The sequence below is a fragment of the Daphnia pulicaria genome, chromosome 1 (assembly GCF_021234035.1).
Source record: "Daphnia pulicaria isolate SC F1-1A chromosome 1, SC_F0-13Bv2, whole genome shotgun sequence".
Classification (NCBI taxonomy): Eukaryota; Metazoa; Arthropoda; class Branchiopoda; order Diplostraca; family Daphniidae; genus Daphnia; species Daphnia pulicaria.
The window spans coordinates 12,788,406-12,809,902 of NC_060913.1; the positions used below are offsets into that span (position 1 = coordinate 12,788,406).

At 42.7% G+C, this 21,497-nt stretch overlaps 3 protein-coding genes and 1 long non-coding RNA gene across 9 annotated transcripts in view; 2 read left to right on the forward strand and 2 right to left on the reverse strand.

Moving 5' to 3' along the window:
• Nucleotides 1–15,528, forward strand: part of LOC124331124 (fibrillin-1-like) — a 37,205-nt gene extending 21,677 nt beyond the window's left edge. The window contains exons 3-33 of one of the 5 annotated variants that reach the window (XM_046788774.1): nucleotides 2,239–2,329; nucleotides 2,460–2,674; nucleotides 2,786–3,020; nucleotides 3,723–3,895; nucleotides 4,058–4,261; nucleotides 5,089–5,211; nucleotides 5,828–6,088; nucleotides 6,208–6,978; nucleotides 7,050–7,310; nucleotides 7,394–7,657; nucleotides 7,762–7,875; nucleotides 7,942–8,052; nucleotides 8,133–8,363; nucleotides 8,444–8,554; nucleotides 8,652–8,768; nucleotides 9,599–9,709; nucleotides 9,795–10,019; nucleotides 10,265–10,370; nucleotides 10,458–10,906; nucleotides 10,991–11,191; nucleotides 11,266–11,380; nucleotides 11,486–11,622; nucleotides 11,709–11,782; nucleotides 11,866–11,931; nucleotides 12,032–12,175; nucleotides 12,279–12,347; nucleotides 12,573–12,660; nucleotides 12,859–13,128; nucleotides 13,760–13,930; nucleotides 14,138–14,354; nucleotides 14,442–15,528. In XM_046788774.1, the coding sequence (XP_046644730.1) occupies nucleotides 2,239–2,329; nucleotides 2,460–2,674; nucleotides 2,786–3,020; nucleotides 3,723–3,895; nucleotides 4,058–4,261; nucleotides 5,089–5,211; nucleotides 5,828–6,088; nucleotides 6,208–6,978; nucleotides 7,050–7,310; nucleotides 7,394–7,657; nucleotides 7,762–7,875; nucleotides 7,942–8,052; nucleotides 8,133–8,363; nucleotides 8,444–8,554; nucleotides 8,652–8,768; nucleotides 9,599–9,709; nucleotides 9,795–10,019; nucleotides 10,265–10,370; nucleotides 10,458–10,906; nucleotides 10,991–11,191; nucleotides 11,266–11,380; nucleotides 11,486–11,622; nucleotides 11,709–11,782; nucleotides 11,866–11,931; nucleotides 12,032–12,175; nucleotides 12,279–12,347; nucleotides 12,573–12,660; nucleotides 12,859–13,128; nucleotides 13,760–13,930; nucleotides 14,138–14,354; nucleotides 14,442–14,523 (5,807 nt within the window). In that variant the 3' untranslated portion in view covers nucleotides 14,524–15,528. Of the gene's footprint in view, nucleotides 1–2,238; nucleotides 2,330–2,459; nucleotides 2,675–2,785; nucleotides 3,021–3,722; nucleotides 3,896–4,057; nucleotides 4,262–5,088; nucleotides 5,212–5,827; nucleotides 6,089–6,207; nucleotides 6,979–7,049; nucleotides 7,311–7,393; nucleotides 7,658–7,761; nucleotides 7,876–7,941; nucleotides 8,053–8,132; nucleotides 8,364–8,443; nucleotides 8,555–8,651; nucleotides 8,769–9,598; nucleotides 9,710–9,794; nucleotides 10,020–10,264; nucleotides 10,371–10,457; nucleotides 10,907–10,990; nucleotides 11,192–11,265; nucleotides 11,381–11,485; nucleotides 11,623–11,708; nucleotides 11,783–11,865; nucleotides 11,932–12,031; nucleotides 12,176–12,278; nucleotides 12,348–12,572; nucleotides 12,661–12,858; nucleotides 13,129–13,759; nucleotides 13,931–14,137; nucleotides 14,371–14,441 lie in introns of all 5 variants that reach the window. The other 4 variants (XM_046788775.1, XM_046788776.1, XM_046788777.1 and 1 more) reach the window with 4 other exon arrangements.
• The window catches only part of LOC124337859, a 639,313-nt gene that overhangs the window by 261,361 nt on the left and 356,455 nt on the right, over nucleotides 1–21,497 (reverse strand). The gene's annotated exons all lie outside the window — the stretch shown is intronic.
• Nucleotides 15,776–17,151, reverse strand: LOC124336569 (OCIA domain-containing protein 1-like). 2 transcript variants are annotated; one of them, XM_046790403.1, is made up of 5 exons: nucleotides 17,076–17,151; nucleotides 16,916–16,995; nucleotides 16,728–16,845; nucleotides 16,453–16,639; nucleotides 15,776–16,317 (listed from the first exon to the last, which is right to left on the reverse strand). In XM_046790403.1, exons 2-5 carry the CDS (start codon nucleotides 16,976–16,978, stop codon nucleotides 15,903–15,905), a joined length of 783 nt encoding a protein of 260 aa, XP_046646359.1. In that variant the 5' UTR covers nucleotides 16,979–16,995; nucleotides 17,076–17,151; the 3' UTR covers nucleotides 15,776–15,902. The 2 variants fall into 2 exon arrangements, with proteins under 2 accessions (XP_046646359.1, XP_046646360.1); XM_046790404.1 differs by having other exon boundaries at nucleotides 17,081–17,148.
• Nucleotides 17,155–21,481, forward strand: LOC124333035 (protein SDA1 homolog). The gene is made up of 17 exons (XM_046788934.1): nucleotides 17,155–17,379; nucleotides 17,466–17,570; nucleotides 17,664–17,762; nucleotides 17,816–17,998; nucleotides 18,084–18,149; nucleotides 18,212–18,304; nucleotides 18,373–18,444; nucleotides 18,515–18,616; nucleotides 18,700–18,769; nucleotides 18,841–19,002; nucleotides 19,126–19,261; nucleotides 19,333–19,507; nucleotides 19,602–19,639; nucleotides 19,736–20,383; nucleotides 20,861–20,945; nucleotides 21,100–21,255; nucleotides 21,327–21,481. Exons 1-17 carry the CDS (start codon nucleotides 17,293–17,295, stop codon nucleotides 21,378–21,380), a joined length of 2,331 nt encoding a protein of 776 aa, XP_046644890.1. The 5' UTR covers nucleotides 17,155–17,292; the 3' UTR covers nucleotides 21,381–21,481.

The following is a 21,497-nucleotide window of genomic DNA, read 5'->3' on the forward strand; positions in this document are numbered from 1 at the left end:
AAAAGAGATTCTAACGAGATGTTAACTTTCGATACGCTTTGACTATTTAGGGCCTAGAATATATAAACAAGTCTCGGGCTCGTTCACCTGAACCAAACAAATTCCGGCGTCTTGAAAGCGAGAGCTCAACCCCCTTTTTGTTTAAGATTATTTAACGGGCTCATCATCAGCGCTCGTGTCGTTTTCTTTTGTTCTTGCACCAGTGCCTGTGTAGAAGCTCAAACGGCCGTTATTATGAAATGTTGGACGAATCCGGCAGCTATCGACTGTTGCACACCAACCAACCAACCAACCCTTTGGACGGTTTTTGACGAGTCTCTCATCTCTTTTGTTCTTCTTTTTTTGATTTTTGTGAAGTTTCTTTCTCTCCACTTTGGCTGGGAGAAAAGACGATTGCGCCGGGCCAAGGCTGAGTGGGAAGACGCAGGACGGTCCATCATCTGGCCGCTCCAGGGCTGGGCCCTATTGTCATTCCTAAATATATATAATAATATTCTTTCTTCTTTTCTTTTACGACTCATCATTTCGTTTTTTCTTTCAGAGTGTGTGTGGGACTCTCTCACCTCGAAAGAAACGCTGGAAAACCTTCCTCCCCCCAATTGAATGAAGGGGCCCCACGTTGTGGTTGTTGTTTCCCAAAGAGACGGCCGGCGTGAGCGGGACATTCGATTCATCATTGCACGAACACGCAAAGGCGACGTAGGCATCAGCGAAAGAGCATATCTCTATAGACTCGGAGAGTCGATTGTAAAGTGAAGGAGAGAGAGAGAGACACCCCTGGGCTGGCAAAACTCGTTGCTGTGCCTCACACTGCATATATACAACATCCAAATTTACCCAAAAGGCTTCTTATAGCCATCTTCTTTTTTTTTCGTGGTGGGAGGTGGCAACAACAACAACAACATCCCCGTTTCCCATGCAAAACGGTTAATTAACACGACTGGAAAACCATTTTCCAACAAGTTTCCCCTTTCTTCTTCGTGTCTCTCTCTAAACTTCCAGCGTAGGCAAATCACCACCTGGGCAGTGGGCATATCCTTTGCTTGTGTATTTGCTTTGTGAAGAAGAGAAGAAAAGAAAAAGAGAAAAAAGAAAGTTGATTACACTCTATTTCCCCCTAGCTGCCAACTCCCAATAAGTTTCCCATCGATCGATAAAGCTCATCTTCTTCAATTCTCGTCATCATTGAATCGCTCCTAGTATAAAGAGGGGAGGAAACGTAGTGGCTGAAGACAGAAAAGGGGCCCAGCCCAGCCTAGCGTCTAGCTGCATTCGTTATTAACACACAAGACGCTTGAATCAATATTGATTCTGGGAAAAAGAAAAAAAGATGAGCCAGCATAAGGAGGAGGAGGAGATTTCATTAAAAATCAAATGATCACAACAACTTCTACGAGTAATATATGTACACGGTACACTACTCTACGCACCTCATTTCGTAGAACCCCAACAACCAATATACCAAACAAAAGAGGTTCTACAACTTTCTGGGCTTTTCAGATTTTTTTTTTTGTTCCCCCCTCCGTTAAGTGATAAAACACAATTTGAATCTATTTGAACAAGTTTTTTCTTTCGTTGCTCCTGGATAAAGGGGCTGAGTGGCAGAAATAAAAAAATGAGAATAGGACAACAACGAAATCAATTTCAGAATTGATACGAAAGTTAATCAAACGGAAGAAGACTGGCCGGCCTTCCCTCCTGGTCAACTTTTTTTTTTACAACCCGTTTCACGTGTACAGACTCAATGTCGCTACGACGTTTTGAAGAAAAGAAAAAAGAAAACAAGACTTGAATGCACTTTCCTTCCTGTTCTGTTCCGTTCCGTTTGTTGCGCATTCAAAAGAAACCCAAACGCCCCTATCCACTCTCTCGTGTGCCCGGTCGTATATAGATGGCCAACTTTGGTGGCCATTCAAGCGTGTACGACTCTACACTACTTATTATTTATACGGCATAGAGCTGTATAGATGTATACGGTCTCAAATAAATATTATGTATGTGTGTGTGTGTGTGTGTACTCGTTGTGGAACAAAGTTGCGTGCTGTTCAATGTGGCGTGAAAATTGATCGGCGGAAACCAGACCGAAAGTCAGGGAGATAACACACACACGGGCAGTAGGATAGAGACAGAAAGAGAGAGAGAGTTGAGAGAAAAATGGCCGGCCTCTATATATATGTACACTCAACTTTAATTGGTTTGCCCCTTTTTTGTTGTTTGACTCTCGATTCTTCTTCACAGGCTCGTCGGAAATGGCCGAGATGATGACCAAAGAAGAGCAAGACCGGATGGATGACGTCCAATCAGCTGGAGCCAACCCAACTTTATCGATGTAAGGTTTAACACGAGTACTACTACCACCACCTCTCCAAATGATGACTGATGATGCAAGACTTGACCGAATGATTAGAGAAAATGTGATGGATCATTGGAATAACAATTGGGTGTCGTTTCCATAACAGGATGACGGCGTCGGACGAGGATCCCGTCAGCCGTGGCAAGAATAACAACAAGAAGAAGGACGGCGGCGGCAAAGGCAACAAAAAGGAAGACAAGAAGAATAAAACTGAAAAGAAGGAAGCGACTAAAGAGCCAAAGAATAAAGCGGAAGGCAAAGCATCAAAGACTCCGCCGGCTTCCAGCAGCACCAATGCCCCCGCAGAAAAGAAGAATAAAGGTACGGGCCCCAGCACTTGACTCTTTTTCTCTCGGCGGGATAGAGAATGCGGAGAACGTCCAGCATTTTTATTATTATCATTTTCCCGATTATTATTGTTCTCTCTCCCAGGGAAAAAAGGCAACGGCGATAACAAACATCCGTCTGGCAAAGGATCGGGCGCCAGCAGCGAGGCTCGAAACGTCAACGAAGTCGAATCGACGGACGGCGCGGAAGAATCCGGACCAAACTCGCCAGTGGATTTCGCCACGTTGGATCAATCCTGCCTGGTCGATGCCGATAACAACAACAGTCCAGTCGTCCAAGCTCCAGCCATTCCCCACGGATCGGGAATCAAATACATTCGGTTAGTCTTCTCAAAAAATATAGAAATCATCCGTTACTTATTCTCTTCAAGAAAATCAGTCAACGGTGAACTAAAGGGGAGGGGAAAAAACAAGATATTCCGCTACTGTAAATCTTTAAAAATATTTTAACATAACTTTGAAAATAGAAGGGGGAAATGCGCTCGATACTAGGAATCAACATTGTTTCGTAATATGCAGATGATGTGTTTTTTTTTTTCACCGTTCAATCCAGTTTCAGTAAATTTATTTCAGCCGCCCAACACACAAAAAAAAACCTCTTTTTATCGATCGATCTTTAACGGGTTGGAAACACTTGCCGCGTTAGACCCACAGACAGACATAGTGGGGGACTGCTGAACGCCCAGGACAGTTTTCATCGCCATCCTTGTTGATGGTTTGATTTCACGCTAACTCATTCGCGCCTGAATTTCCAGTCTATTTTCTCCATTCTTCTCGTTCCCCCGAAACAACAGACGTGAAAGTCAATGAAATACTGTTGTCGTGACTGGACGACCGCACCCTATACTCTGATTTACAGCCATCGGTTGGGGCTGTGATTTGATCTCCTTTTTGTTTTGTTTTTTGTATTTTTATGGCACAAGCGGGGGGATATTTGCTCTTCTCTCGGAGAGAGCAACGCTGTTACGGTATCTTGACATTAAACAATAATGATTGTTTTATGTGTTCTTCTTTCGAAATAGGAAGCGAAACAAAGGGCCGGGTGGTGGGAATCGTTACGCCGCTGCCGTGTTCCAGTGCGCTGCTGGCTACCAGTTTGTCGTCCCGGACGCCGATCGTCTTTACTGCCGGCAAGGGCGTTGGATAGGACCGAGCCCAATTTGCATCATACCCGACACCGACCAGACCGATCAAGGTACCACCACCTGAGCAAACCAACGCAAACAAAAAAAAAAAAAATCTCGCCGCTGATTTATGATTTTTTCTTTGTAGTTTCTTATTCTGAAAAAGGAAATGAATCTAACAATGTGTGTGCCCATTCAACGTATTTTTTTTTTTTTTTTTGGTAATCACACAGGTGCTGGCGCAGTGAGCAATAACGCTCTGACCGAGAGGGAGGAGGAGTCGGCCAACGCCGGCAGCTACGGCTACGGCACCGGACAGTCAGAATGTGGCGAGGATAAAGGCGGATGCGAGCAGATCTGCGACGACACCAGCGGACGGGCCACTTGTTTATGCTACCGAGGCTACGTCGTTGCCCAAGACGGAGTCAGCTGCACAGGTTTCTTTTGACTCGTTTCTTTCAAACTTCTTGATTCGTTATCGCGCGCACACAAAAGAGGGGAAAGCAAAAGAATTCGGGCGAGGGTCGCGATTCGCCATAAAAATTCAACAATCCTCCAAAGTTATTTCTCAAATAAAATAAAAAGGAAAATAAGGAAAAAAAACTTGTCGTGATCACATAATAGAAGAGGCGATAAAAATATCAACGGCCTTGGTCGGCATCCTTAGTTTACATAATCAAAGGTCTTTCCATGTCACTTTGATATACACCGTTTTAATGGGTAGAAACGGGAGATGGAGGGAGCTGGAGAAGAGGGTTGTTCTGCACACAAAACAACAATCTTTTCCTTCCCCCCGACTGAGCGTTTCAATCGTCTACACTTGACGGGAGAAGGAGAATCCTAATCTGATTGTATAATGAATTTGATTACAAAAGAAAAGAAGAAAAGAAAACTGTTGCGGGGCTCCTGTCGACTCCGCTTCACGGTTCAAAGGAGCTGGAAAATGAATTTCCAAATCACCAGTGAAACGCATCCCATAGGGCCTGGGATATCAATTATTATCCAGCATAGACATTGTCTCCCTATACCATCCACCAGAGATGGATCGAGGTCGACCTCCGCTTATTGTTTTCTTCCGTTTTTTTTTTCTTTCCCCTCGACAAACAAAAATAAATAACGGCTGGGCAGAGGGATTCAAAACCGTATGAATATATTCAATTATTCATCGGTCCGTCTCACGATAAATGTTGAATGTCACGGTTCTTCTTGTTTGTTTGTTTTTCACCCGCGGGAAAATAAATTAAAAAAAACCTCCAAAAAACAGATGTGGACGAGTGCGCGGTTGACAACGGCGGATGCGAGGGAACCTGCGTCAATCGACAAGGCTCCTACCAGTGCTTCTGCTCCTCGGGATTCCGGCTGGCTTCCAACGGCAAGAAATGCATAGGTACGTACATATACATTCATTACACGAGGGCCCGTATGACCGCAGGGATTATTGATTTCATCGCAACAGATTGTAGACACGTCATCCATTTTTTCCACGCTGCCTATACATGTAGCGCCCACCTTTATTGATACATCCATACGTCCCATCTATCTCTTACCGAAAATTCTAACCACCAAAAAAGGAGTCGAGTAAAAAAATAAATAAACAGGGGGAGAACACAAATACCGGGCTGCAACAACACGGCGTACACACAATCAGCCTATCACTCATATGCATCACACACACACACACTACATGGGAATGCATAGAAACCTTTTTTTTTCTGTTGCGTTATCTTTACCTCTTTCGGCCCGTAATACATGCCGACCTCTTTTCATTCCCCCCATGTAGTCCCAGAATTTTATTTGGAAAAAAAATTTCAAACGGACGGCGCTATTTTTCCCCCATGGCCTTAAATGGAGCATTACCCATTTAGTTTTTCCTCTAGCGGGATCTAATTCAATTTGAAACGGACGCTTTCTCTAGTGATTCGCTTGTCAATCGGCTCAGGGCGAAGCTAATGAAATTGTGGCCATTTTTTTGTTTTGAAATTCGCGCGCGGCGAAACGATTAGATCACAACGAGTGTCTGCTGCGCAACGGTCACGGCCCGTGCGCGGGCACTTGCCGAAACACTCACGGCAGTTACGAGTGCAGTTGCGACGAAAGGCCGGGAACTCAACTGGCGTCCGACGGGCACACGTGCGAAGATCTCGACGAGTGCAGTTTGGGCGACAATTTCGGCTGCTCTCACACGTGCCTCAACACCCTGGGAACGGCCTTCTGCACCTGCCCAGACGGTTACATGCTGAGCGACGACTGGAAAACATGCGAAGGTAAGTTCGCTCTAATTAGTAGTGACTCGAGTACACGCATTCTGATCCGATCAACCGGTTTTGGAATTGACACTATAAATGGCCATCGACTAATTTGAAAATGTTAAAAACAAAAACAGACATGGACGAATGCGAATTGGAGGACGTTGGGCAAACTTGTGCGGGCACGTGCATCAACACCATCGGCTCCTTCCGCTGTTCGGAGGAGGACGACGCGTCATCGCAAGAGGACAGACAAGATGCCGAAAACGAGGAAGACGATGGAGAAGCCGCGGAAGCAATCCAGGAAGCAGCTACTTCCAGTTCCACTCAGACGAGTACGACCACTTCAACCACCAGCACCACTCCCACGACGACTACTACGACTACCACGACCACCCCCACTCCAACAACCACTTCGACGGAGGCAACGACCACCACGTCAATTCCGACGACGATGGAAGCGATTACGACGACTACCACAACCACGGAATCGCCCGCTCTCATTCCGGCAGAAGAAGAAGACGAAGATGAAGAAAACGGAGAAGAAGAAGAAGGAGGAGAGGAGGAGAGCGAAGATGGAGAGGAGGAAGAACCGGAAGAACCGGAAGACAACAAACAGAACAAAATCGATCCTATCACGACGACGACGACGACGCCTACTCCTGCAGTAATAGTCGAGACTAAAGAGGAAGAAAAGATTCCAGAGCTGGAAGAGACTTGTCCGGAAGGTTTTCAACTAGCCGATCGGCTGGCAGAAGCCGAAGATGGATCGGCCTGTTTGGATGTGGACGAATGTGCCACAGAGGATCAATTCGGTTGCTCCCATCTCTGTGTCAATACGCAAGGATCGGCTCATTGCGACTGCCCCAGTGGCTGGAAAATGACCAACGATGGCAAAACATGTCGAGGTAATCAATTTTTTAAATCTAGTAATCAGGGATTCTCAATATTACAATAATGGGCGGTCTCGATTTCCCAGATATTGACGAATGTTCGACGGGCAACAATTTCGGTTGTTCGCATCAGTGCGTCAATACGGATGGGTCGGCCCACTGTTCATGCCCCTCCGGCTACTCCTTGGACGCCAGTGACCACAAAACGTGCGTCGATGTGGATGAATGCTCCGACCAAACGCTGCCCAACTTTGGATGCTCTCATCACTGTGTCAACCTGCCCGGAAGCGCCGAATGCAAGTGCACGGCCGGCTACAAGCTTCGTGCCGATCAGAAAACTTGCAAAGGTAAAAAATATAAATAAAAACAGATTCAATCAAATTCGGGCGGAGGGCTAAAAAGTCTTGGGTGTTGTTGGAAAAAAAAAAAGATATCGACGAATGCGCCAAGGAAAATGGAGGCTGTTCACACGAGTGCGTCAATCTCAAAGGCGGAATGAGGTGCGAATGTCCCGGTGGATACCGTCTGAGCGAAACGGACGCCAAGAGCTGCCTCGACATTGACGAATGTGCATCACTGGATGAAGAAACTGAACACTCGTGTCGCGCAACTGGCGGCTCCTGTCACAACACACTTGGCTCTTACCAGTGCATTTGTCCGGAAGGATTCCGGAGCATTGGCACAGCTTGCACAGGTTGGAATTGAACTAAAAATAATTGGATTCTCCAACAGACAGAACTTTCTTTTGAGGGGGGGGGGGGAAATAAAATACAAAAATAAAACTTTAAATTAAACTAGACATTGATGAATGCGCCGAACTGTCACCGTGCTCAACGGCCTGCACCAACCTGCAGGGATCGTACCGATGCGATTGCGACGATGGATTTGAAAATGTCAACGGGACATGCGCAGGTGAGAGGGATCACTTTCCGAGAGACGTGAAAAAGAGGGAAATTCAATTTCGTTCAATTTGGATAGATATCAACGAGTGTCCCAACGGAGTCTGCGATCAACTTTGTACCAACATCCCAGGATCCTACATCTGCGACTGTCATCCCGGATATCAGCTCATAGGAGATGTCTGCATAGGTTTGTTGGCAATTTTACTATTGGATTCAAGTTTGTTTTAAAAGGCGGGAAATATCTGAAAATCGTTATGACATTTACAGATATTGACGAGTGCGCAATCGGCAATCCTTGCGACGACATTTGTCGCAATACGGTTGGCGCCTTCGAATGCCTGTGCGCCGAAGGTTTCCAGTTGAATAACGACGACCAGTGTGTCGATATTGATGAGTGTCTCAACGACCCCTGCGAGGGCATTTGCATCAATACTCAAGGATCCTACTCGTGCTCCTGCGAACTTGGATACCAACTGGGAGATAACGGAACTTGTTCAGGTAAAAACAAACTTTCCTTTCAAAAAAAGGGGAAAGACAAACACGGAGAAAACTTTACAAAATTCGTCTTTGTGTTTTAGATGTCGACGAATGTCTTAGCAGCCCATGCCCGGTCGAGTGCATCAATTCTCCAGGATCTTTCACTTGCCTTTGCCCTTTTGGCTACGAGTTTAACGACAACGTTTGCAAAGGTAAAAACTTTCAAGAAGCCAAACTCTGATTTGGCCTGTTTCCACGACCTCTCTAATTACCTGTGTATCTTCGTATGGAAAAACAACAAAAAAACAGATATAGACGAATGCCAGAAGCAACCGTGTGGTACAAATGCCAAATGCATCAACAACGAGGGATCATTTGCTTGCCAGTGTGAACCTGGCTACGCCCTCCGAGGCAGAGACTGCGAAGGTAAAGTTAACTTTCGATACTGTATAGACTACTACACCACTGCATTGTGGAGATAATTGGGCAGAGGTAGAAATGTACGCTGTTTACACAGTTGTCAAAACAAAAACTTGTGGCAATAAACTTGGGAAAGAGCAAAGTCAATAGGTTACGAGCTAGCTGAAACTTTCAAAGAACCCCCTTTGGTTGCATCTGATCCAACTCTTATTTCTCTTCATGAATGTCTCATTCTGTATCGTGTAACTCTCAGGTGCCAAAACAAAAGAGTCCTTTAAAGGCAATATTTCCTGACAAGAATCAGCTGACAGTGCATGATCAAAAGATAAATCAAGTTGTCCTACCTTTTGATGAATTGTGCTTGCAGAACTTGTAGTCTATACAGAAGAAGAAGATTGCCAACTTTGTGAATACCAAAAAGAGTCGACTTGAAGAAACCGGGTGACACGTGCGAAAAACCTGGCGTTTGCATTGTTCACGCATTGCGGGAATGGGAGTTTTCGCTCTAATCAGTTCTGTATCAGTGGGGGTTTTTCCCAAACTGGCAAATGTTCAACACCGAAAGTCGACACTGATTGATTTGAATGGCTATCGGCTAACATTCTTTTCAGCCAAAATGTACCTGACGTCAGACACGACCAGCGAAACAAAGAAGATTGCAACAAAAATAACACATATCAAGAAAAATGTGCTGTCTGATTTTGATTCCCAGAATTGACGTTTATGCTAATGAAGGCAGCACTGCCACATGGCCAAATTAAGATTGTCAGAAATGATTATAATCAATTTATTAAAATGGTTTAATTGTATTTTTTCCATTTCATTTGAAATTTTAGATGTGGATGAATGCAAAGTAAACCCGTGCAATGGTGCTTGTATTAATTTCCCAGGGTCTTATCAATGTATTTGTGACCCTGGTTACGAACTGCGTGATGGACGTTGTGAAGGTCGGACATAACATAAACACGTTGTTGCGAGCTCCCAATCAAAGTTTGATTTTGTTTTCCTTTTTTGGACATGCATCTATTTCAGATATTGACGAATGTTTGAACTACAAGTGTGGTGGCCGGTGCACAAATTTACCAGGAAGTTATCGTTGTGATTGTGAAAAGGGTTATAAATTGGAAGGAGAACGCTGCGTTGATGTGGACGAGTGTGTGTCACTCAAACCTTGTAAAGGCAGTTGCATCAATCTTCCTGGAAGTTATCGCTGCGATTGCAATGCCGGCTTCCAGACTGAAGGCAACGAATGCATCGGTAATTATCAAAGATTCTTGGATTCGAGCAAACAGGAAAAAAGAGTGGAAAATATTTCAGTCCTGTAAACAGTTTTGCGATCAATAGTCACGAACTCTATTTTTTTTTTAAAATGTTTAATTGGACGAGTTTTTTGGGGTTGCACTAGTGGGTCCTCGATCCATAAGGGGTTTTGGGAACATTATTCACTACAGTATTCACTAATGAGTAAAGACGACAATAACTGTGTCCCTTGAAATGTTTAGATATTGACGAATGCAGCCACCGTAATGGCGGCTGCTCTCACATATGCGTCAATACAGTCGGATCTTTCCGCTGTGCGTGCAATCCTGGTTTCGACGTCAGCCATAAGTAAGTAACACCACAACAATGTTCTCCTTTCATGCGGTTTAAACAACAATTCCCGGATTTTGGGGGATCCTATCTGACTTATTCCAGGAATCAGAGCAATTGTGTGGATGTGAACGAATGTCGTTCCAATAACGGCGGCTGCAGCCAGGACTGCATCAATACCCGTGGCGCTTATCACTGCACGTGCAGCGATCAGTATTACCTTGAAGCGAACGGGCGGACATGCATTGAACTTCCGCCAAGATGTCCAAGAATGAAAGTTCCTGACCACGGAGACATGGAGTGCACACAAAACTTAAATCAAACCCAGCACAGGTCCAGGGAACAGGAGGACGAGGCTCTGATCGCCGAGAATGGACGAGGGGATTTGGGTGCCAGTGGACGGTCGGCGAATCGTTCACAGAAATCGCGGGCTCTTTACAATACCGGATCGACTTGCGTCATCCGCTGCAACAAAGGATACAAATTGGTTGGGGACTCGACAATCTCCTGCGGTCGCTCGGGGCTTTGGATAGGAGAACCTGCCACTTGCATACGTAAATTCACACGCCAAAATGTATTCGGGTTTTATTTGAAATCTTATCATCCAATTTTTTTTTACTTGATGGTCGCGTGAGCAGCTTTGTCATGCCCCAAACTGCTGGCGCCAGATAATGGTGCACTTATGCCAAATACCTGCTCCACCGGGAAGACTTTTGCTGGTCAACAATGTCAAGTACGCTGTCGTGCCGGATTCCGTCTTATCGGCGGAGGCACTTATCATTGCTTGCCATCTCAACAATGGCGCAGTCCTGATGAACCTGCACGCTGCGAAAGGATCGGTATAAATTCAGACACGTTTTTAGTAAATTATTTAAAATTCTAATCGTTTTATTTTACGTTTTAAAATTTGCAGACAGTCCAGTTCCTTTTATCCAGTGCCCCGGTAATATGGCGGTAAATCTTCCAGCGCAACAAAATCGGGCTTACGTGACTTTCTCTCAGCCAAAATCTAATATGGATTGGTTCCGGTATGAATTACATTATTCCGACGGTTCATCACCTCGTATATCTTATTTTATGTCTCGTAAAAACTTTTGATTTGTTTTGTTGTTTTTTTTCTTTTTACCATGAAGTTACGTGGATTCGGATCCTTTATGGGCGAAACAATTGGGTGGGGAGCTGCCGGTTGGTTTGAACGTCATCACTTTCCGGGTCCGATCGCCCGTTTCGGATCTCACAGCCGCCTGCAACTTTACCATCGAAATCTTTGGTATTTAATGAGCCTTAAAAAGAAAATCTCCTGGAGCTCAATTTCATTGTGTTTTTTCTCCTAAATAATAAAAAAACAAAAAACAGATAAGGAAATTCCACGAATGACTAACTGTCCGTCGTCTTTGACCGTTTTTCTGGAACCGGGCCAATCTTCACAGGTGAGTTCATAACCTCATTTATCTTACAAGTTTTTTACGACAGGAATATTATATAGCTGTTTGATTGTCATGGAAATCGGTAGATCGTGACATGGAACGAGCCTATTTTTACCGACAACATTGAGATCGTCCAGCTCAACAAGTCCAGGGTCAGTCGAAACATTCACGTTTTCTGGCTTTCTAATTTTCTTATCTTATTCAACGTGTGTTCAATTGACGATCAAATAAAAATAACAACAAATAAAACAGGAACCGGGAGAGCTGTTCCAGTCTGGCTATCACGAAATCACGTACGTAGCACAAGACGGAGCGGGCAATCAAGCCAAGTGCCAGTTTACTATCCACGTCACGAGTCCCACCGTCCACAGGGATACAAGTTCGCCCATCACCAAGGTACAATGAACGAGTTACGAATTCTAAATGAGCCCGATGCATCATCATTTCTTGTGTTTTTATCTCTCAACTTGCGCATCTGGTCGCCACTTGTCGCCCGCAGTTACCCAGAGGTCGAGTGTTGGTCCGTTGCCCTGGCATCAAGCCGGGCAAGTACGTCGAAATGTACACGGTAAGAGAGTCTCATTTACATGCGATACAGGCTACTTATCTCTCAAACAACAGGCGGGCGGCGCCTGCGTGCAAGCCACACAACCATGTATCGATAAGATAAGGGGGGGGGGGGAATAATAATCAGAATGCGTCCATTCGAATTCTTGTTATTCTTACTTTACTACGCATTATACGGCGCTGTCTATAATATTCCTTGTGTTTGTTTATGCATGTCTGTTTGCAGTACAAGGTCCCGGCTGGCTGCATCGTCATCAATAATCCAAGCGCTTACACACGAGCCACAGTCACGACATTGGCTCCACGCTACACAGGTAATGGAAACATCTCATTTGATATCGCTTACGTACATATATATATACTGCTCTGCCAGACATACATCTGTATTTAGAAGAATGTAGCAATCATGGTTGTCCATGCCCTATTATTTCGATTTCTCATTTTGGATGCTGTGCTCATTGGAGATGCCGTGCTTATCATTATAGTGTTACCTTGGATTTGTTGTGTTGTAGTGTTTGATTGGGATTTCGGCGCTTCGGGCGGCGACGTCGACGGCCGGGATTCGGCCAATTCTGGTCGGCATCCGACATCTCACAACAAATTAGTGGATGGTGTCCCTCGGTTGCGGGACGCAGGGGCTCCTTCGGCTCCCGTCATTGTGCCCGGCCCCGCCTTGATTCCATCAATGGGTGGTGGCCAAACGGTACGGCTCAGCAACGGCCGTGCCCGCAAATCGCGCATTAACGAGGCCAATCTCCAGCTGTTGCCCAACGTTCCGTCAGGTTAGACAAAATAACATTCTTGTTGCTCCCCCTGAGAAAAAAAGAAAAGCTTCGAATTACTGTCCATTTCATATCAGTCTATGATCTTTTCATCTGATTTTCCAAAGCATAACGATTTTTCTATGCCCCATTCAACATCGAACCCTCACTTTTTTTTTCGCGTATTACAACCCTTGCTATCTCGGAATACCATCTATCCATTTACTTAGCAATTGCCAAAATCTAACTTGTCTATAAAGACTTGAATATATACAGTACTACTACTATTATGCTGATGACACTTGACGTTATTTTCCAAACTGGAGCCATGATGCTAATAAACGGTCCGCGGAACCAAAAGCTTTCATTTCTACTATCTTCGAAGCACTTGGGGTCGGTCTATTAGATATCTAATTAGACTGTCGGCTTATTCCTTCTACGGCTTAAACATGGTGAACGGTTTGGATGCTTACCATTTATTACTTACTGATGCATGATGCTTGTGTCCAACATTTCTCTCTCTTTTTCCGCGAGTAGTTTCCTCAATCGTAGTTACAATTTTCAGTTGAATTTGGTGAGCATGAAATCGATGAATGAATTCAACCTCCTGCACGTTGCGCTGGGTGTCTGTTGCTTACATCTCCTTTTGCAGTAGGCCTCAGACTGGCTTCTGCTGACGTTGATTCGAGTGGTGCCGGGACGTGGCAGCAGCTTAATCATCCGTTACCGTATTGGTGCTGCGGAGTAAGAGGACCGCGGCCAACTGGATCCCGTCAAATGCATTTACCAGATACGGATAATAATATTCCTTGGTCTTGGGAAGGTGCGTCACTATCCAATAGCTATTTTTAAATAGCATAACCATAGCTTTTCTACTCACAAACAATACACCAAACGACGTGTTGCACTGACCATACACTAACTAGGCTTTCACAACCGTATCCTTTCTCACTTTTTCACATCATCTCTTCAAACTTATGACTCCTAATGGAATATAGTATCTATTAAAATAATCCAACGGCATCACTAGGTTCCAATGATCCAGTAGACCACAGGGGAAACAAAAATCGTAACCGTGACAAGAAACGAGGTGGTGTAGTTGATTTGTTACTGCCGTTCACAGCAAACGATGCTGAGCTCCAAAGCCCAACGACTGCTCGATCCGGAAGGAAACGTCAACACGGACCCAAGCATCAACCTAAACTCGTCCCTGGTCCCAGTTTTGTTCCGGGAAATGAACGCAACAGGTAGTGAACAAGAGAAGTAAATTAAACATGAGACGAAAAAAAAAAGTGCCGTGCGCTAATTATGAATGAATTACCTTTCTCTTTTAGCAAAATAAAAGAAAAGAAGGAGAAAAATACTGCTGCTGGCTCCACTTCAAATAATCGAAAGAATAAAACGACTGCAAGCTAACAAGTAACTTCCGAAGATTCACGAAGAAACATCACGTTTTAGATTATTATTTTCTTTTTGTCTTTTCGTAAACGTTTTCTCGCAATAATGACAAAAATGACATAACATATGGGGACTGGATTCAACTCGGTTTCTAGTCTCCTGCGAGCCGAATTGGGGAGAGCAACTGACGATTAAAATGTTGTATACTATTAAAAACACCACTTACTATTTTCTGTTTTCAAGATCCGATGAGAATTATTGTGAACGATTCTGTATAACCATAACTGTTTTTCAATTATCATTTTTAGCTTGCGCTGTATAAAGTTTTTTGGCTTAGTAATCCGAAAAGTGCGCACAAACTGTGTTTCATCAGTTCATTCTTTCTTAAGGCCACGAAGCCTCCACTACAACGTCGTACTACTCTTTTTCCTGCAAAATTTTTCCTTGAACGACGAGTGGACCAAAATTAGAGAAGAATAAGCAAATTGGAATACTCGGCTTAACTGTGGTGTAATGAATCGCATCAAAAAAGAAACAGTGAGATGATTGATGATGTGCTCGAGTGCCTTTGTACTGTAAAATGCCAGATTCACTTTCGTTCGATCCTTTCAGAACCAAATGTCGGAACACTTAGGCACATCCGCACATGGTCTCACACGAAGATTGTAATTTATGCTTCTAAACGGTAAAGCGGATGGTGTTATTCTTAAAAATCTTCTATAATAGGACCGTCTTGCTGTAAAGAAGTATGCAGGAAAATATAAAAGATTGGCAATTAAATTATTTTTTCCAGTATATTAATTTAAAGTTGGTCACCTTCACTTATTGTATGTCACTGACTCTCTCCTCCTAAAAGTTGTAAAGTTAGTTACGATACAAAGTGAAAATAAAGATTCAAGGGCTATAATTGCTAAATTGCAGATAGATGTTCAACGACGCAACATAACAGCCACCACTGAGTTGTACGCCATTAATTCCTTTGGACTACGTTTACATTTAGAAATACAAATTGAATGACCACTATTTTCGAGATTCTTTTTCCTTACTTCAAATACAAAAAAGTAAAACGAATCTAGCTCGCATCTAGCTATGGTCAATAACACTTTGTCGTCAAAGGGACAAGGCAAAACAAAACAAAAAGTTAACCTCGTCTAATGACAATAACCACTTACCCTTTTTTACTTGTGCATGTGTACAAGTAGCACACTCAGACACATAGAGGAAGACTTTTGAAGTCATATGAAGTATCATGAGAAATAAACAGCTGAACTTGTTTCTCACTGATTCTATAATAGTTCTATAATGTTAGGGTTGAAATTGTGAAATACAAAGTAAACAAAAATATAAAGGCGATTCAATTGATGCTTTTTACCCTACATCTAATCCGGCTACGATATTTACTCTTCCCAAACATCGCCATAAAGATTTTTCTTGTCGGAAGTGCGAGATCCCGTTGGCAGATTTTGCGGACCGGCGTAACCTGAGCTGGGTGGCGGTGCAACATTTGGAGTCGTTTTGATTTCATCCGTTTTTCTGTAAGCGTCCAGTCTCTTCTGTTCGAATTCCTCGCGATTTCTTCGACGAAGATCGTCATACGACGATGAACTCTGGACCGGAGAAGGCAGAGGCTGTTCTGAGACAACAAACGAATCCATCGATGGTCGAAACGAATCGTTCAGTCCAACAGCAGTTGGAGGAGCATCGTACGACCGATCTTCACTTCTTATTTCTTGTAAATAATCTGGTTGATTTCCGCCTTCGGCATCAGACGTATACGACGATTGTCCTAGATTTATAGGTTCTGAAGTAAACCTACAAACCATGTAAGAAATGTTGTCAATTTGGCAAGATTGCACTCAGTTCATCAAATTAATTACAGTTTGAGTTTTTAAGTACCTAAAGAAATTATGTACTTGTGATAACGAGCTAACAAAAGGATAGACTTACACTTCTTGGAAACCTTTGTTTTTCCCTTTCCTTTGACGCAAGGCCTCTGCTAGTGGTGAATTTGGAAGAGTCATCAATTTTTCAGCACATTTTGTTTGATAAGACAACTTTCCAGCAAAGTACCCAACTGATGCACCTATAATGATTTTAGGCCATGAACCCCATCTGGTGCTACCCTTTAAGTAACCTGCATACAAACAAATGTCAGTTACCATATTGTTAATTTTCAAAAATAATGAATATTTATGAAGTTAGACTGAGTAGTGATTACTAACCCGATTTGACTCCATAAAAAGCAACAGCTCCGAGTATGGTTCCCAAAGGTAAACTTCTGAAGTAGAAACTTTCATAATTACATTCTTTTAATACTCTTAGTTCCTCTGGACTGAATTTCTATAACAAAATACATATTTCGATAATTAAATATCAAGCAAATTATTGCATAACCTGACTATTATTTTACATATAGTTCACGTCGTGAAAGGACATCTTCTTCTGGTTTTAGAGACGTACGAGACTCTGCCATTTTTATTTTCACAATTACTACAAGTGATGAACCAAACAGAAATAAAAAAGTGATAAAACTTTTGATTATATTTTTTAAAATATGAGGCCTCTCTTACCTTACCAAGCTGCCGTGCGTCGACTCCCGTGCTCAAAAGACAGCAGACGAATTGGCCAACAAATAGCAGACAACTTCAGTTGTCATAGCTACACTGTTTCCAAACACGTGGTGGAGCTCTACAACGCAAAACGTACCCTCCTCAGTTTCTTCCAAGCTTGTTTAAAAAGCTTGTAAAACATATCAGTTGTTTAACTAGTGTGACTTTTTCATTTAAAATGGTGAGACACAATAATCAGCTTCCTACAAATTTACCGCAGTTACAGAACTTGCTTAAGCGAGACCCAGCGTCATACAAAGATGAGGTATGGTTGTCAACCAGCTTTTAATATTTTAGCCATACATTTTACCCAATTTTTATTTAACTGACAATTACTCTTTTTATCAACAGTTTATGCAGCAGTATCGCCATTACATTTCAACAAAATTGGTCTTTGAAATGAAACCTGATCAGTATAATAAAGATCTGGATGATTTAGTAATGTTTCTAGCTCAGGTATAAATGGGTACACACTTGACTTAGGTTAAAACTTCTTCTGCAAACAGATACATTAGTTTGATCAAAATTTACACGATTCTTTATATCCAGGTGTCTCATTGCTTTCCTCAAGATTTGGTTGGATATGCTCAAGAACTAATGGATATATTACAGCGACATCCAACCACTCTACACCCTGACATGAGAAAAGTAAGCAATCACACCTTAGATCCTAGACAAATCTAATTTTACTTCTCTTTTAGACATTCTGCAGAGCACTTATCTTACTGCGTAACAAGAACCTGATTTCTCCAACAGCTTTGTTGACTTTATTTTTCCAGCTTCTTCGTTGCCCTGACAAGGAACTGAGAGCTTTCTTAAAAAATCACATCATTACAGACATTAAGAATGTGAACTCAAAATCAAAGAATATTAAGCTGAATAATGTAAGTTTTTTTATTTTTAAATTATGTAAATACTCTGAATTGAAGTCTAGGCTAGCCAAAGTCTCATATTTCATTTTCCCCATAGGTTCTCCAAAATTTCATGTTTGCAATGCTTAAAGATTCAAATGTCACTGCAGCAAAGATGTCTTTAGTAAGTTGGAAATGTTATCCATGTTAGTATTTGTAAGTCTATATTTTTATACTTCTTTGTAGGATGTAATGATTGACCTTTACAAGAAAAATATCTGGAATGACCAAAAGACTGTTAATGTTATTGCTACTGCATGTTTGTCAAAAACTACAAAGGTGAGATTTTAAAACATTTTAAAGTTACATTGTAAACATAATAACATTTATTTTTATGTAATGACTAGATCATGGTTGCAGCTTTGCAATTTTTTATGGGTTCTGACGAAAAAGAAGAAGATTCAGATAGTGACGCAGAGGTAGCAACAAAATTTCTTTCTAACTTAAATTTTACAACTGTATTTTAAACATTATTTTCGTGCCTGTTAGGATGATAACGTCATTATCAAGGAAGTCGGTATGGCCGCTCGAGTGAACAAGAAGTCCCGAAAGCGCGAAAAACAAATGGAGAGAGTGAAGAAGACTTTAAAGGTTCGGATTACAGTCCATTGGTTCCCTTGGTCGTCGAATCACGAGACCAGTAAATTAATTGTGAGCTTTGTTTTGTCATCCAGAAACGCAGCAATTCCAAGAAGGCCCCTGTTTTTAACTTCTCCGCCATACACTTGGTCCGGGATCCCCAAAGTAAATAATTCTCCGTTATTATTAAATTAAAGTTCCGTTCTGCATATTGAAAATTGTTTGTTCTTCTCAAGGTTTCGCCGAACAGTTGTTTAAACATGTGGAAGGGATGAACGAGCGGTTTGAAGTGAAAGTCATGGCTTTGGATGTGATTTCGCGTCTGATAGGAATCCACCAGTTATTCATCTTTAATTTCTACCCGTACTTGAATCGTTTCTTACAGCCACACCAGAGAGGTGATTACCAACCTATTGTTTTAACTGTCAAGTGACAACCGTTAGCGGAAACCTATTCGATACACCCGATCCGTTTTTTTAACATTAAAAAAAAAAACTCTTTAATATCTTTTTGCTTGACAGATGTTACAAAAATGTTGCTGTTTGCTGCACAGGCTTCCCACGAGCTGTTGCCACCTGATGTTCTAGAGTCGGTTGTGAGTGCCATTGTCAACAATTTCGTAACAGAGCGGAATTCCGCAGAAGTAATGGCTGTGGGGTGAGGGCTATTTATTTACACTTCATGCGCATTTGCATTTTTATATAATGCTCGCGTTCTTTTCGAATCAGGTTGAACTCGATAAGAGAGATTTGTGCCAGATGCCCACTGGTAATGAACGCTGAATTGCTTCGTGAACTTGTCGAGTACCGTACTTCTAAACAGAAAAGTGTGATGATGGCCTCTAGGTCTATTCTGCAGTTGTATCGCATCATTAACCCGGAAATGCTGCCGCGCAAAGAAAGAGTATTTATGCGAGAATAATTTTTGTCTTGATACGTAATATTTAAGCTTTCTTTGGCATCCTTAATCATGTCTTTCATTTTATTTCATTTTCAAGGGGCGGCCGACCGAAGCTATGAGCGAGTTGGCTATCAGGTAATAATATAGAATAATAGCATTATAATATTACAGTGGACAAGGCAGATAAAAGATATTTTAACAACGTTTACTTTATGTCACCCACTAATGTAGAGCTTACGGAGCTGTGGATGCCAAGGATTATATTCCTGGAGCAGAGGCACTCAATCCGGATATTGAAGGTGCTGCCGCGGATGACGAAAAGGAAGAGTCGGCAGCCGAAGATGAAAGTGATGGATGGGAGGATGTAACTCAATCCGATGACGAAGGATGGGTCAATGTTTCTCATTCGGATGACGGCGAAGAGGTTGGAAGTGACTCGGAAGCCGATGGCAGCGACCAAGAAGACGACGACGATGAAGAAGTCGACAGTGATGAAGACGATGATGAGGATGGATCAGAAGCTTCTGGTGACGAAGAAGACGACAGCGACGAAGAGGGGGATAGCGATGAAGAGGAATCTGAGGATGGCGGCACGATCGAAACAAGAATCAGCCGTCCATTGTCTAAAAGAGAAAAGAAGAAGCAAAAGAGAATCAACAAAGATTTAAAAAGAAGCAAGAAGAAGACTGTTCCAGCTGCCGAGGATCCTACGCTGATTGAAGAAAGGAAATTAAAAGCGGCCGCTGTGAGCTTGAGCCGAATCCTCACCGACAAGGACTTTGCCAAAATCGACGCTGCCCAGGTGAAAAAGACGTTGGATGCCTCCAAAGCTCGTCAAAAGAGGAAACTCGCCGATGACTTGGATGACACAATCAAAAGGTAACGTGACACGACAGCGTATGCAGATAAGGCAGGGTCAGCGTGTCCAAATTTAACTGAGTCACTGTGTCAGTAAAAAAAAATTTCCTGGCCCTTGATTAACACCTCGCTATCATTGTTATTTATCTATACTTGCCCAGCTAGACGGGAGGTCTCTTCCTGACGACTTGTATCCAAGCGCATCTTGGTTTAAGTCCCGTAATCAAACACGGAAGTCTTGGCTAGCTTATGTGATTAAAAGCACAGACAGTGGACTTTAGAATTTTAAAACCGGTGGGCTGATTTTTTTTTTTTAGTTATCTTATTGTGCTGAGGCGTTGCCAGGATGAGAGTTGTAAGATTGATTCTGTAATCATCTCGCAAGACTTGATTTCGATTCTTTTTTTCCTTAATCCAAGTAGGACAAGATGGACTTTAACCGTGTAAACTCATGGACTTATCTATTGTTTTTCTTGTCAATTCTTTTTTTATTACAAGGGGTGAGTTGGTTCGGTTGGACGACATTGAGAAAGTCTACAAGAAACGCCGCCACGATAAGGATTCTCGCCTCACAACAGTCTTGGTAAACGAGGGGTACCTGTCCACCTTATTTTTCTTTTTTCCTTTGATATTGTCGTACGTGTGCGTGTGTCTTGTAACCTAACCAATCAGCGAGAAGAATTGCCATTGAAAACTTGATGCTGATGTCGATCAAAAACGATTTGTTATCGATGTAGGAAGGACGGGCTGACCGTGAAAAGCCAACGAGGAAACCCAAACGTCAGAATCCCAACGCCAGCACAACGAATCGAGAGAAAAGCAAAAAGAAGAACTTCATGATGTTGAAACAGAAGGCCAAAGGGAAACAAAAGCGATCCTTCAAAGATAAGCAGGTAATTTCGGACTGCACCACAAAGGCAATGGAAAAATCTGACTCATTTTTTGTTTCTCTCTCGCGTCACAGATCGCCCTGCGCAACGCGTTGCTCAAACAGAAGAAGATGGGCTTGAAGAAATAAGCCAACACCTAACGTGACTTGATAAGGCAACAAAATAAAACATGAGGAGGGCGAATGTAACGAAAAGGGTCTCGTATTCAAATAAACTGCTTCTCATCGTCTGCTGCTGCTTAGTAA

Excerpts from the sequence above, each read along its gene's own strand:
- LOC124333035 (XM_046788934.1), top strand. The coding sequence starts at position 17,293 with ATGGTGAGACACAATAATCAGCTTCCTACAAATTTACCGCAGTTACAG. Across the intron at positions 19,640-19,735 it reads ATGAGCGAGTTGGCTATCAG|AGCTTACGGAGCTGTGGATG; the intron begins GTAATAATATAG and ends CCACTAATGTAG. Across the intron at positions 20,384-20,860 it reads TTGGATGACACAATCAAAAG|GGGTGAGTTGGTTCGGTTGG; the intron begins GTAACGTGACAC and ends TTTTATTACAAG.
- LOC124336569 (XM_046790403.1), bottom strand. The coding sequence starts at position 16,978 with ATGGCAGAGTCTCGTACGTCTCTAAAACCAGAAGAAGATGTCCTTTCA. Across the intron at positions 16,846-16,915 it reads TTTCACGACGTGAACTATAT|AAATTCAGTCCAGAGGAACT; the intron begins GTAAAATAATAG and ends ATTTTGTTATAG. Across the intron at positions 16,318-16,452 it reads AACAAAGGTTTCCAAGAAGT|GTTTACTTCAGAACCTATAA; the intron begins GTAAGTCTATCC and ends CATGGTTTGTAG.